At 38.5% G+C, this 12,846-nt stretch overlaps 1 protein-coding gene across 4 annotated transcripts in view; it reads right to left on the bottom strand.

Moving 5' to 3' along the window:
• The window catches only part of RASGRP3 (RAS guanyl releasing protein 3), a 540,454-nt gene that overhangs the window by 129,744 nt on the left and 397,864 nt on the right, over nucleotides 1-12,846 (bottom strand). For all 4 annotated transcript variants that reach the window (XM_085611793.1, XM_085611797.1, XM_085611795.1 and 1 more), the window contains one exon: nucleotides 104-217. In XM_085611793.1, the coding sequence (XP_085467919.1) occupies nucleotides 104-217 (114 nt within the window). The remainder of the gene's footprint in view (nucleotides 1-103; nucleotides 218-12,846) is intronic.

Below are 12,846 nucleotides of genomic sequence, written 5' to 3'. Positions count from 1 at the left end.
ATGGTTGGCACTAGATATGCCAACTATTTTTCGACTCATATTGTCTGTGAGGATTTTTTTTTAACAAGTTCTCGTTATGGGCACCATATCTCCTAATACTTACATCAACCAATTTCCTGATGTGTTTGTTGAGGATCGTTGGGTCTGGCTTAGGAGTCACTGCTGAGGCCCAGTCTAACGGCTCCACTGGCTTGTTAGGAGTTGTTGGTGATGTTGGCTGTTGACAAAAAGTTAAATGAAATCATTTTTAAATCATTCATGATGTACCTGGCAGTTTCCCCATCTGTACCTCGAGAAGGGTCCATAATTTTAGCAGTCACAGGGATTAATCAGAGACAACAGAACTAATTATTATATTTAAACTATTTAAAATGATCAATTATCAGCATCTTCAGTTGGAAGACCCATCTACTGACTAACACCCTTGGCCAACAATTGCCCAGCAGATCACTAACATTTCTTTAGATGATAAGAAAAGTTACTTTAATATAATAGCTGTCAGCTCACAAACATTGCATCAAGCATAAGATTGCATGGTCTCCTGACAGCAAATGTAACCCACCATCTCAGGCCTAAGGAGCCATCCACCTTCTTTTGATCTGTCATAGTGAGAACCCAATGAAGCCCTATTAGCTAACATAATTGTTCTTCTTGAGCTCCTCATTTTCCTCGCATCTTCAGATCCATCTAACAGCCTATAGTGACTGGCTGCATTGAACCAGGTATAAAACTTGCTTCTGTACAATCCCACCTTAAAAAAACTCAACATTTATAACCTTCCAGCGAGAGCAACAAAGAACACATTAAGCATATCTCCCACCACTCAGACCATCTTCATCAGTTCACATGGAAACCCACGGTATAGAGAGACACAGCCTCTATGGCATGCAAAAAACACAGAGCCCTTTAAACCTCGGGAGTGAGGGTGGACCACTTGAGGTGCTTGTGCCGAGGGCATGAGCTACACACAGTCACAAGCATCTGAGGTCACCCACAGCACCAATCCACTTCTTACTGCCTATATGATTGGTATGGCAATGCAGAATGTGCTGAATAGGCAATCCACTTAGATCCTACAAACTGTGGGTCACATCCCTGTCCAACCTCGATGTCATGAACTCCCAAGTCAGACTCCATTTTCAAAAAGTTAAGTTAGGCTTTCTGCCTTTGGTCCAAATTTAGCATGTCATTATCTTTTGCAGAACTTGTGAATATGTCATTTAATTTAAACACTGATTTGGTATTACATTGGACAACACAAATCTGACACAAACTCCTCAGTATGTACATCTCAAGGTTTCACAGTAGACATGAGAAGTAAACTTTTTGTCAGAGTTGACTTATTTTTATCTTGCTCTTTTAGACCGGTTGCATCTTGGATTTGGAAAAGTCTGATTCCATTTTGCACTTCAGGCTAAAAGTCAGTGGTCAATGTCCTATATAAACCATTGCATTTGAACTCCGAGTTGGAGAGGCATTCACACCATGTTGTCACAAGAGGTCCTGCTTGTCTGCTGGAGCATTCACTCTTATGCCAAGAGTTGATCCAGCCATAAGAGGAGTTGTGCCCAGTTTATTTGTGTTTTCTTTCTGAAGGAACACTCTGTCTGAAAGCACAGCTGATTCACTGTGAACAGGTATGCAGTGCACAAGACCCCAAGAACCTATAGAGGTGAGCTAAATATGCCATGCTCTCATAGTATAGAACACAGAAGTATCAGTAGGGTGGTTGGCTGGTAGGTACATTCTTAAAAATATGTTAGAATTGTTTATTTTATTCTCGCTGCTAATACCATGCACAAGTGCTGTTTTACTTATATTCTGTGAGGTTATTATTTGTGTAATCAACAGAATGAAACTGTTAAAATAAACACTATAAAATACATAATGTCTTTCTTAGTGCCATGCTGGCGTCGGCTAGTTTATAAATCTGTGTCACGAATCCTTTATGGGATTCTTAATAAGCCAGGAAACACAAACACCATGCCCGCAGGAATGCTCAGTGGGTTGTATGGGGCACAGGTTAAAAAAATTGACTTTCTTACTCAGTGATGAGGCAGTGAACTAAGATCTTAAACCTGTGGCTTAGGAACCCAAACCCTGCCGACCTGTGTCCTAGAACCCAGGATTCGCAATAGGGGCCCTCAAGATTTAGCCTTAATCATCCTCTATGGGCTAGTTATAAGTGGCTCGGTGAACTGTGATCTCAATTTATCACAATTATTAATGCTGCAATTTTTATTGCACCGGGTTGTTACCAGGTGCATTACAATTCACACCCTTATTAAATTTCAGCAAGACAAGTTCTTTTTGAATTCAATGGAGGTAAAATGCCCGATAAATACTGGGACATGATTGTTTTTTATTGTAAGCACAGGAATACGCATTATGCACGATTTTAAGGCCAGAGTTTGTAATAAGCGAAAATTCTCCCATGATTTGTTTAAAAAAAAGAAAACACTTCCTCTTCTGTGGTTTTAAGTATTATTCGGCCTCACACTTTTAGACTTCAGTGTGACACACAGATTAATTGAATAGCTAGTAGACTAGACCACCGTGGTGTTTTGGCAACTAATGCCAACCAAGAGGAAGCCTTATATAAGTAACACAAATTTGAACTGTACATTTAAAATACACTTTCCTCTTTCTTTGTGGTGTGAACTCATGCATGCAGACTCGCACAATTAGCCGTATAAAACATGCAAAGATGCATAATCTGTTATTCTGCCTTCTTCTTTCCTCCTGAGTGACTGCACATCTGAATTATGACATGAAATCAATGTTTCGCCACACACATTCTCATCACTTGCAGCATTCTGACGATGTGGAATGCCAGTGAGTATTTATTGATTAACAACAGAGAACCTCTGTAGGGAGTGATGATGTAACAGTTCAAGGACCTGCAATTCACTCTCTGCATTGTTATTTACAATTCTTAAGGCCAAGCTGACAAATCATGTTTTTCACATGTCCATGACACTCTTGCAAAAACCGGTATTTTGTACTTATGTGATTATAGTTGAATTCAATTATGAGTGATTATGATACTAAATATTCTGGTACAGATTAAGAAAATTTTATGTAAGAGGGGATGTCTCTTATTGCTGCTTGATATGTGAACAGCTTCACAATTTCATGCTATAATTCACTAGGCATTTCCTGTGAGCAGTTATGCTTCACTCCAGGGCACTTGTGCTATTTTATTGTAATTCCAGGAGTAAGACATGCTTACTCACAGAAAAAAAGGTTGTGAATCACAAATTGTTTTTCCCTCAGATTAAGTATTTTCTTACCTCTGTAAATGAATCACAAATTTCCTGCCCTGAAACCTAATACACCGCACTCCTGCCAAGGAAGGCGGAGGGAGGTAAATCAGCCTCTAAAAATGATGGGAATTGTTGGGGTTGTAAAGCGATTTTTACATAGGGAAACTATCTTCCCGATTCAATAAGTGCAAACTTTGCTTGCGGAGAAGTACACGTTACATGTTCATATGAGTAAAAAAGAAAGCATTTGAGTGTTTTAGGTGATCCACAACAGTACCAGCACCCCAGTAATTCCCTGGATTCTCCAAAAGCGCTGGTGATGTGCTTCAGATGGAGGCATAAGCTTTTGGGAGTACATTTATGGTTTTTACCCCTGAGTTTATGTGAATCATGCTCAACATATATAAGCAAGAATTGTTTTCACTGAAGCCCCAGAGATATCAAAAATGAGAAGAAGCACAGTTTTGTGCACCTGCTGACATAGCATTAAAATCAGGGAAGAACAGACGTCCACACAGATAGTAGTAAAAATGTGCAAACTAATGACACTGCAGTGAACATGTTAATGACACTGCAGTCAACTTATTTTCCTCTTTTTTAGTTGACAATGAATGTAGACAACATTGCTATAACCCGATTTTACATGAAAACTCTATTTATCTTATAATAGTACACAAAAAAGATTTTGTCAGTATTGAAGACCAAATCACAGCTGCCTGGCGAAGCCATTTCAAGTTCGTTTTATTCTCAGTGTTCACCAATAGCAAAACATTTGGTCAAGAAAGTGATAACATGGTTTCCCAATACCAAAAATATTAACATCACTTTATTGGTATAAAGACCTTTTATTTCTTCCACTGGTGATGTCGGTGTTGGCACTTCTCATTATGGGTACGAGTAATGGAGAAAATGTGGAGATACTTGCCATCAAATTCAAATCACAATATTCTTAGGGTGGCTAAAGACATTTTGAGCACACAGACTTGTCACACCAAGTCTGTAATCAATGCTGTGAACAACCAACAGAGACAATTTTCTGAAGTTGCAAAATTGACCAATAATCCGCCACCTGCTTTTTATAGTTAAAGATCAAGGGTCCATATACAAATAATTTTCTTTGCTCTCTGTTGAGAAAGTCAAAGCCGTCAAACTCTCACCATTTCCTTCCTAACTGTTACAAATCTGGGGATAATAGGCTGCAGGTTAAAGGCATCTCTCACAGTGATTAGTTGAAAACCATAAGTAAGGTGAAACTCTCCTCCCTAGTCACATCACTAAAGTCTTATTATTAACAGCTATAACCCTATTTTACCAAGCTTGTATTTGAATCTTCAATACAAGGAGTCTTACTGAAGTTCCTTAAAATTGGTGAGATCTTCCCTCTGTGGAAGAAACAGAGGATCTTAGTAGCTTCTGCCCTGTCTCTACACTTTGTTCCTTGTAAAGGTTTTTCAAATTACACATCGGTTGTACAATCTCTTCAGTGAATTCCTTCTTGTTCTCCTTCATTTATCTTCCGCTTTCAAAAACATGAATATTCCTACTCTTTTAGGCATTGTAAAATAACATATAAGCCTTTATGTCATACTCTTTGAGTGGCTTTCATCACATCTGAAAAATCAAACCCAGCAGATTAATATATCCAACTCCTTTATCTGTAAAGTGTCTTTTGGGATTACCACATAGTTTCAGTTTAGTTCTGACCATTATAAACCCTGATCTCACACTCTCGGTGCCCTGTCAAAGAACTCAGAGATCCTTCACCTCAGATGTGCAGATGAAACTCAGATGTATCTGAAGATCTTTAATCTGAGAGCAGTGCTCACCTCACTCATATCCGGCAAATAATTTATGAGTGAACTGCAATTCATCATCAAGTTCTCCTTATCTCTCACACAATCAAAGATGCAATTTAGCATTGACTCCTTCAATGTCTTGGGCTGCAATCCGGTGATTATTGACTTTTTTCTATCTTTAGGAGTTAAGACTTATCCTACAATCACACATTAATGCTAACATTGCAATTTTCCATCTGAAACTGTTGTGGGGAAGAAGACAATTCATTCAATAGAACGACCTTAAGACTTTCGAACAATCCCTTGTTCTTTCAAGACCTGACCAGGCCAATGACTCTTTACTGGTTTACCAAAAATGCACCTTGTTCCACAGAGAACAGTTTTGCAGCTCACTTTGTCAATGGTAATATATATTATGAACATATTATATCTTACAACCTCTACAATGGCTGTCCATCTAGGCTAGCGGCATCTTCAAGAGTCACAAAGTGGTAAATATACATACCCCTTCTACCTGACCCACAAAAGACACTCTGTGGAGGTCAGCCATCTCTTTGCAGGATACATTCACTCCTACTGAAATGTCCAGCATAGCACCACAGTGCAACCTTTCTCTGGCTGTCCCACTAGAGTTCAGAACACACTTCCTTATTCTTTGCAAAAGTCATTTCCCTATCTTACCTTACATTATCCCAGTGTGAGCCTTTTTGATCACCACTAATCCCTCATGTGTGCTTAGGTTTGCAGTGCATGTTCTGAGTTGCTTTTACCACTATTCTTTAGCTTTAATGACTGCTGAAGGGCCTCTTCCTGCTTTGACCCTGATCCCCTGATCCCCAACCTGTGGTTAATGCCCACCACATCTGTTTTTACTGTACACTTCTTTACTGTGATTTGTAATTTGTACCACTTTATTTTGTATTTACATTAATATCTTTTACTGTATCCTGTATATGGATTCCCACTATAAAATACACTCACAAACGTAGGCAAAGTTTGCACTATAGAAACGGAAATTTAATAAATAAAATAAATATATGATACAGTTGTGAATCCAGGGACTTATGTAATTTATACATATAAAAAGTTTTATAATTTTTTGGGAGATTTTACCCAATCATTGAGTTCTAAATACATACTGAAAATACAATTGGCCTGACTTAAATATTGGCGGAAAGGATATTCCATCACAATGGTGACAGCATTCTCTACCTGCCAACACTATGGTCCGCCTGTCCGGGAAAGCCATAGGTTTGATTATGTAAGAAAGTATTCTGTCTCCACCATGGTGAAACCCCTTTAACGGCCCAATGGAGTAAGGGCCGTCAGAGGTTAGGCTGTATGTCCTCCCACCTAATTTACATGGGCAGACATACAGCTGATCTTCAAGGCCCGCTACTGCTAGGAAAATCCTGGAGGAAAGTAGCATTGCAAAGTGCTCATTGCCCCCTCCTCATGGGAGGAAACTTTCATGGTGAGGGGAGCATTGTTTTTTTGATTTAAAAAAGAAATTGAATTAGTAACTATTTTTTTATAATAAAAAAAACATTGAAAGTTTGCCACATGGCTCTGTCATGTTGACGGAGCCGTCTGTCAAACTTACAATTCATTGGCAGGAACCATCTTGACGGCATTTTCTGACAATGGTAGAAATGTGCACTGGGCTGGCGGACGTCTATAAACTTGGCAGGCGGCTCCTTCATCAGGGTAACTGAGCAATTTACTTTGTGGCCATTGTGAAGAAACGGGGCACCTACCAAGATTTGAATTGAGCCATTTATACGCAAGAAAATTGCTACTGATAAAAATACAATCAATTATAAAATGCGCCACTTATCTAATTATGTTCTAATTCTAGACTTCAGAAATACTAAACCTATAAGAAATGTATAAAAGTAACTGCAAAATGTGGTTCTTCTGCTCTATTTATTATATGTGTGGGTCCATCAAGTGCCACCACACCCATTTGGCTCTAATCCACTTTGATTCACAGAAAACAAAAAGTATGCGTAGCACAAAATAAATTTAATAAACTTTGGAAACGTATTTATCTGTTCCTAGGAAGAGTCTTTCTGCTGCTGCTTTTAAGCTACAAGGGGGCAGCAGAAGGTCACATGTCTCCCTGAAACAGGGCTGCACCCTAAAGAAAACAGCGTAATATGGAAAGCGGTTAGTCTGACCTCCTTTCCTTTTGCAACTTTGATCATAGGCAATATGGTTTTTCTCAGTAGTTTCAGAATGTTTTGGGTTTGATATCTGTATTTTGACTTTGAAATACCTTTGCTCTCTACACCTACCATGAGCCACCTACAACCTATTCGTACTGATGGTATCACTAGCAGATGGTCGTGATGCTGCTCCTGGGTCTATTGAAAGAAGTAAACTCTGTATTATAGCATTCCCATTTCTGTTGACATTAAGGTGAGACCTGCATCCTCTATATGAATCCTTAAATCAGTAGTTATTAAGCAATTTTCGTAAAAATGTTAAATCATTTTGAAATGTTACCACTATAACAAGACATCCCTTCCCAGCAAAAATAAACACATTGTTTAAGATAACTTCTGTAGTTGAAAAGTACATCTTTTAATTAATAAACCACGCTCTCACAAAGTAATTACTCCAGTGCTACACTACATTGATTCATGTTTTCTCCCAAACAATCACCAGGACTACCAAACCGACTGGATCACTTATTCTGACATTTGGAATGCACCCAATGACTTCGAGTCTATTCAGTTCTTCTTGAGCTAGCGCAACATTTCATTTTGTCCGTGATATGGACATTGATGTTGTGACAGGTGGCGTGTCTGAACTGTTAGTGAAGGAAGTTGTAAGGCTTTTCACCGTAGGTCAGTCACCACCACAGGCTATGCACCAGTGAGTCTTTAGTGGTGAAATCTCCCAAAGTATCAGTGGCCCCCAACACCCCAATTCCCTCTTCATCTTCTTATATTTGTCACTCTTAAATGGTACTTTAACATGCTTTAGGGGAACAACTGTCCCTTGGGAAAGAGCTGGAAGGAGTGGGGCATGTGAAGGCTATTCTATGGCCTGCTTTCTCTTAAGGTGCTTATTTTTATGGCAAAGGCTGCTATCCGTGCACTTGTTATTCTTTTTTCCTATTAACAAAATGTGCCACTTACCACTGTTTCTGCCCTTTTTCCTTACCCTTCCACACCACTTATAATGGTTTTTTTCAGCGCAGAACAGGAAAGGAAAAGTCCACTGGCATGATGGCAGCAGCAATTAGATCACATACCATGCTGGATGGACATATTTGTTCAATTTAAGTTCACCTTCACAGGGTGACTCTAGGGTTGTGCCTTTCTCTTATCTATATACAGGGTTGGGAACTGGGCTACAGGGACCATCCCATTCTGCATTCAAACTTATTTGTATACAGTTTCAGGATAGCCTTTATTTTCTATTTGGTAGAGCACAATATCATGATAAAAATATAGCACTGCAACAATTTCAAGGTCCAGATTTATCAATATTTTATGCAGCGCAACGCAGAAATACAACTTGTAGCGCTGTGCTGTATCAAATGGAGAAAGCAGGAATGCACCATATTTACCAATATATACAGCACATTCCTGCTCTCTCACTGCAGCGGCGCACTATCTGCTGCCAAGATCAACTCTCTATGGAAGCTGCTCAGCTCAGTGATTAGGTGTTGTTTCAGAATTACAGGAATGGCCACAAAGAGGTAAAAAAGATGAGGTTAGGCAATCATTTTGGCATTAGCCATTCATGCCATTGTTGACATAGACGCGTGTTTACATAGGAAGGACAACCCTATCTGCCCAGGTGGACCAGGGTAGGTATGTAATAATATAACAATTGTCCGGTGGGACATTCAAAAGTGGTACCTTCCTATGTGTCTTAGAGGGAACCCAGACTTATTCATTGGACCAAAATTAATTACAAATAAGCCAAAACACAGGAATGATATAGTTTGCATCTTATTATGTTTTGACTCCAATCAAGTGTAACATTCAAGAAAATAAGTGACCATAGTGCAGAAAACGCAGTTCCCCAAAGAACACAGAGAAAAGACACGGTAAAATTCCCAATGTGTGCATGCATTGATTGAAAAAATGAATAACAGGGTTTGTATAAGTCAGTGTGGAATCCCTTGAAGTTAAATTGCATGTAAGAACCAAGAGGGTGGGTTCATCAACTTTTGTTTTACCCCATGTGACTACCATGCCTACACATAAGAGAAACAGAAATAAAAAACAAAATTTCTAAGTCCTGTGCTTTTACCTACTGTAAGCCTCCATTAAGCAATCAATTAGTACCTCACCACCTAATAGTGAGTTCACATGTGTAACAGGAAGAACTACCAGGAATTCAACCTGTTCATAAGAAAAAAGCAATGAAAATCATCATCCGAGTTCATCACATCTCATTGCCCATATATATGTTGGTGGTTTAATGGCATAATAAAAGACCGGGCACCAATAGTGTGCATGCAAGGTGACTCAATCAGAAAGGGTGAGACAGTGGGACCTCGATTCATGAAGGCACAGCGTGTCACAACAATACAGTGAAACTCCTCCTCTTGTATGCGAAATGTGAATGCGTTACTCCTACCATTGGTAAAAGGTCCAACACAACTCACTATATGCTCATATGTTAGTTATACAAGAGCACCACAATCAGTGAAACATCAACTGTGTACCTACTGAACGAATCATGCCTAATAAGATGGTACAGCATTGGGTTCTAATAGAGTGAAAATCATCCTCTTTCTGAAACAATTGTCTGGCAGAAGGTGAGTCATAGCCCACTACGATCTTCTTCCCCCTGTCTGTCACTCCCTGCCTCTAGGCCTCTCTGTTGCCATCTTGCCTGGGGGCATGGATGCCATTCAGGTCCTCCACCTCATTCACTGTGCTGAGCCCAGGCCAACCATCAAGCCAAAATCTGGTTTCTGCAGCACTCTGGTCCCAGGTGAGCTTGTGGGCACAGTTGCCGCTATTTGCTGCAAGATATGTGGCGATTCCATGGGGCCTCTGGGGACAAATGTTGGAGTACATTCTACTCACTTCTATGTTAGGCCACACCCCTGCAAATCGATATTGCCATAGATTTTATGAAATACAACCTAATAAGAAAAAGTGATGGTGCTACCAGAAAGAGTTGTAAATAAAATGAAATTCGGGTGAATCCAATAATAATTAACTCCTGAAGGTCCCTCTCTAAGAGTGTAAACACTGTTCAAAGTATTGGAACTATTGATATTTTGACCCCAGTATAAGATTTGTTTCAGGGTTTTTATCGGGACAGTGTCAGAGACACTGGGCACGAAAAGTTTTGTATGAAACAGGAAATATAATTCGCAAAACTTTATTCGGATAAACATAGTATCCATAAAAGTACGACAATGCTTAAAAATGACAGGGAAAAAAGTAACAATACATAATAGTTAGAATTACAGTTGTATAAACAGAATATCATATAATTCGGATGCAGAATAAAACAAGAGTCCTCAATAATAAATAAATCACTAATATATAAAACCAATCCAATCGATGGCTAAGAACTGTCTGTACGTGAATAAAACTCAGTGATTAGACATTGTCTTACGCGCCCTGGTGGCAATTCTCAAAAATGTGCTTAGACGAAAAACAGGAAATATATCAAAAGAACTGAGGAGCTGGGATAAAGATAGTGGCCACCAATATAATTGTGGTCATAGTAAAACCATAACTTCTTACTTTAGTAAGTATTAAAAGTAAGCATGTTACCAACTTGGTGCTAGAAAGAGAACGAGAGATTGTACAATCCTTATCCAATCAAGAAGAGAGGGAAAACCTCAACTTCTACCACTTAGGGAAAATATAGAGATGACTGGCCTGAAAAGACGACAACACTGAAGTATCCAGGAAAATAGATCCACAAATTTCAGAGTTTTTATACAAAAATTATTATTACGATAAATATGTGACGTGGTGCTGATGGTGCTAAAACTTTCCTTGTGGTTGATTTAACTCGTTTGAAATGTATTTTCATAGAATTTGGCTGTTTCTATTAACTGAGCATTGAACCAAACTCAAAAGTGTTTTAAGTACAATGTTTGCCATCAAAAGCCTTTGTTGTATATTACATCTGATATGCAAGTAATATCCAATAGTCTAACTTCAACTTTGTTTTTAAGGGTATATTCAATTCATAATAATGTCCAGCATTACAGGAACTACGGTCTGGGCATCTGCATTAATAATGAGGGCATTATATGGAAAAACTACCACTTTATTTGTGTACTTATTGAATTTAATACTCACAATTCTCTTCTCATCTCTAATTGACAACAGGAAGGGTTCTGAGGCCAGTAAGAATAATAGGGGCTAAGACTATATTCCTGTCATGTATTTTGTCCCAACCCAAAAGAATTCATTAGAAATACGTTGAACCCTCACTCTCACCACTGGCTTGTCATATAGGACTAATATCATTCTGATGAAACTTGTTTTTGAAGCAACTTTAAGTAGCACTGTGGCACGGCTGCTGTGGGTAATTTTAACAATTACAATTATTCTGTGATCTGGCATAATAACCCTGTGCTGTTCCTTGAAACCTGCCGCTTGCATGAAACCTGTTTGTAATGGGTGGATTAAGTTTGGTAGGATTTTTATCTATTCTTCTCTCTAGGATTTTAGCATATATATTTTACATTCTATATTGACTATCATCCCTACCCTACCATCCCCACTCAACTGACTTTAGGACTATTGATTTTATGAGGAAAGTCTCTTCCCAATTACTGATTTGGAAATAGCAATAAGAGTGTTGTGGTTGAGTGAATGAAACTTCCCATGTTATAAATCCGAAAAATAACTGTATAACTATATAATCTTGGAAAAATACCACAAGGAGACTAAAGTAATGGACACTGGGCTCTCGAAATTATAAATTGGCTACTTTAGAGGAAATTTACTGACACTCTGATCCAGGTTTGTATCACAAAAGTGACGCAAGCCCAGCGCAAAGTGTTGTGTTGGGATTTAGCTCCCAATGAAACTCCTGATCTGTGTTGCAGTGTCCTAAAGTAATACAAAGTAGTAATATACACTACTTTGCACTATTTTGCAGCAAGGGGGCATTCTATGGGTGGTAGATGGCTGTTGTAATGTGACCACCCAGGGGTTTTGACACAAAGCCCTATCTACTACATTAAGGTAGACAGGATGATGTATATGGATCATGTCTTCCAGCTCAGAGACCCCTTTTCATTTCAGTTTGAAGACATAATTTACTGTACATGTAACACGTGATAAATTACTATTTCATAAAATGCAAATTTTTGGCATGTGCTTTTATTCTATAAATGTATAAAGAATTTCAAAAACACGTTCAATGATAATTTAGTGATTATTTAGTTTAGACATTATTCCAGATATGTCATACATGTTATGACAATTTCCCTCCATAATTCTTTAATTTTTTTTTAGGTTCTTGAACACATAAATTTAGACTCCATGTGTTCAGGCCAAGACTTCATTTTGTCTTAGTCCTGTCCTTTCGACCTCTAAATATGTCATATCCTCCCATCATGAAATAGAAAAAAACCAGTGCAACATCAGTCTGGGGCAGTTGCCTTTTTCAAGGTCAAAAAACAACCATAACCACAAGAATGTAGTGTATGTTGACGTCTATATTGATATATTTTTACCTTATTAGTACATTCACTGATGTATATGATTATGTCACAACATTCCAAACGTGACATTGCAAATTCCATCTCAGATAAGATACAGTATATCAGGACTGCC

Source organism: Triturus cristatus, chromosome 6 (genome assembly GCF_964204655.1).
Source record: "Triturus cristatus chromosome 6, aTriCri1.1, whole genome shotgun sequence".
Lineage (NCBI taxonomy): Eukaryota > Metazoa > Chordata > Amphibia > Caudata > Salamandridae > Triturus > Triturus cristatus.
The sequence above is the reverse complement of the archived record's forward strand: the minus strand, read 5'-3'. Positions and strand labels throughout refer to the sequence as shown.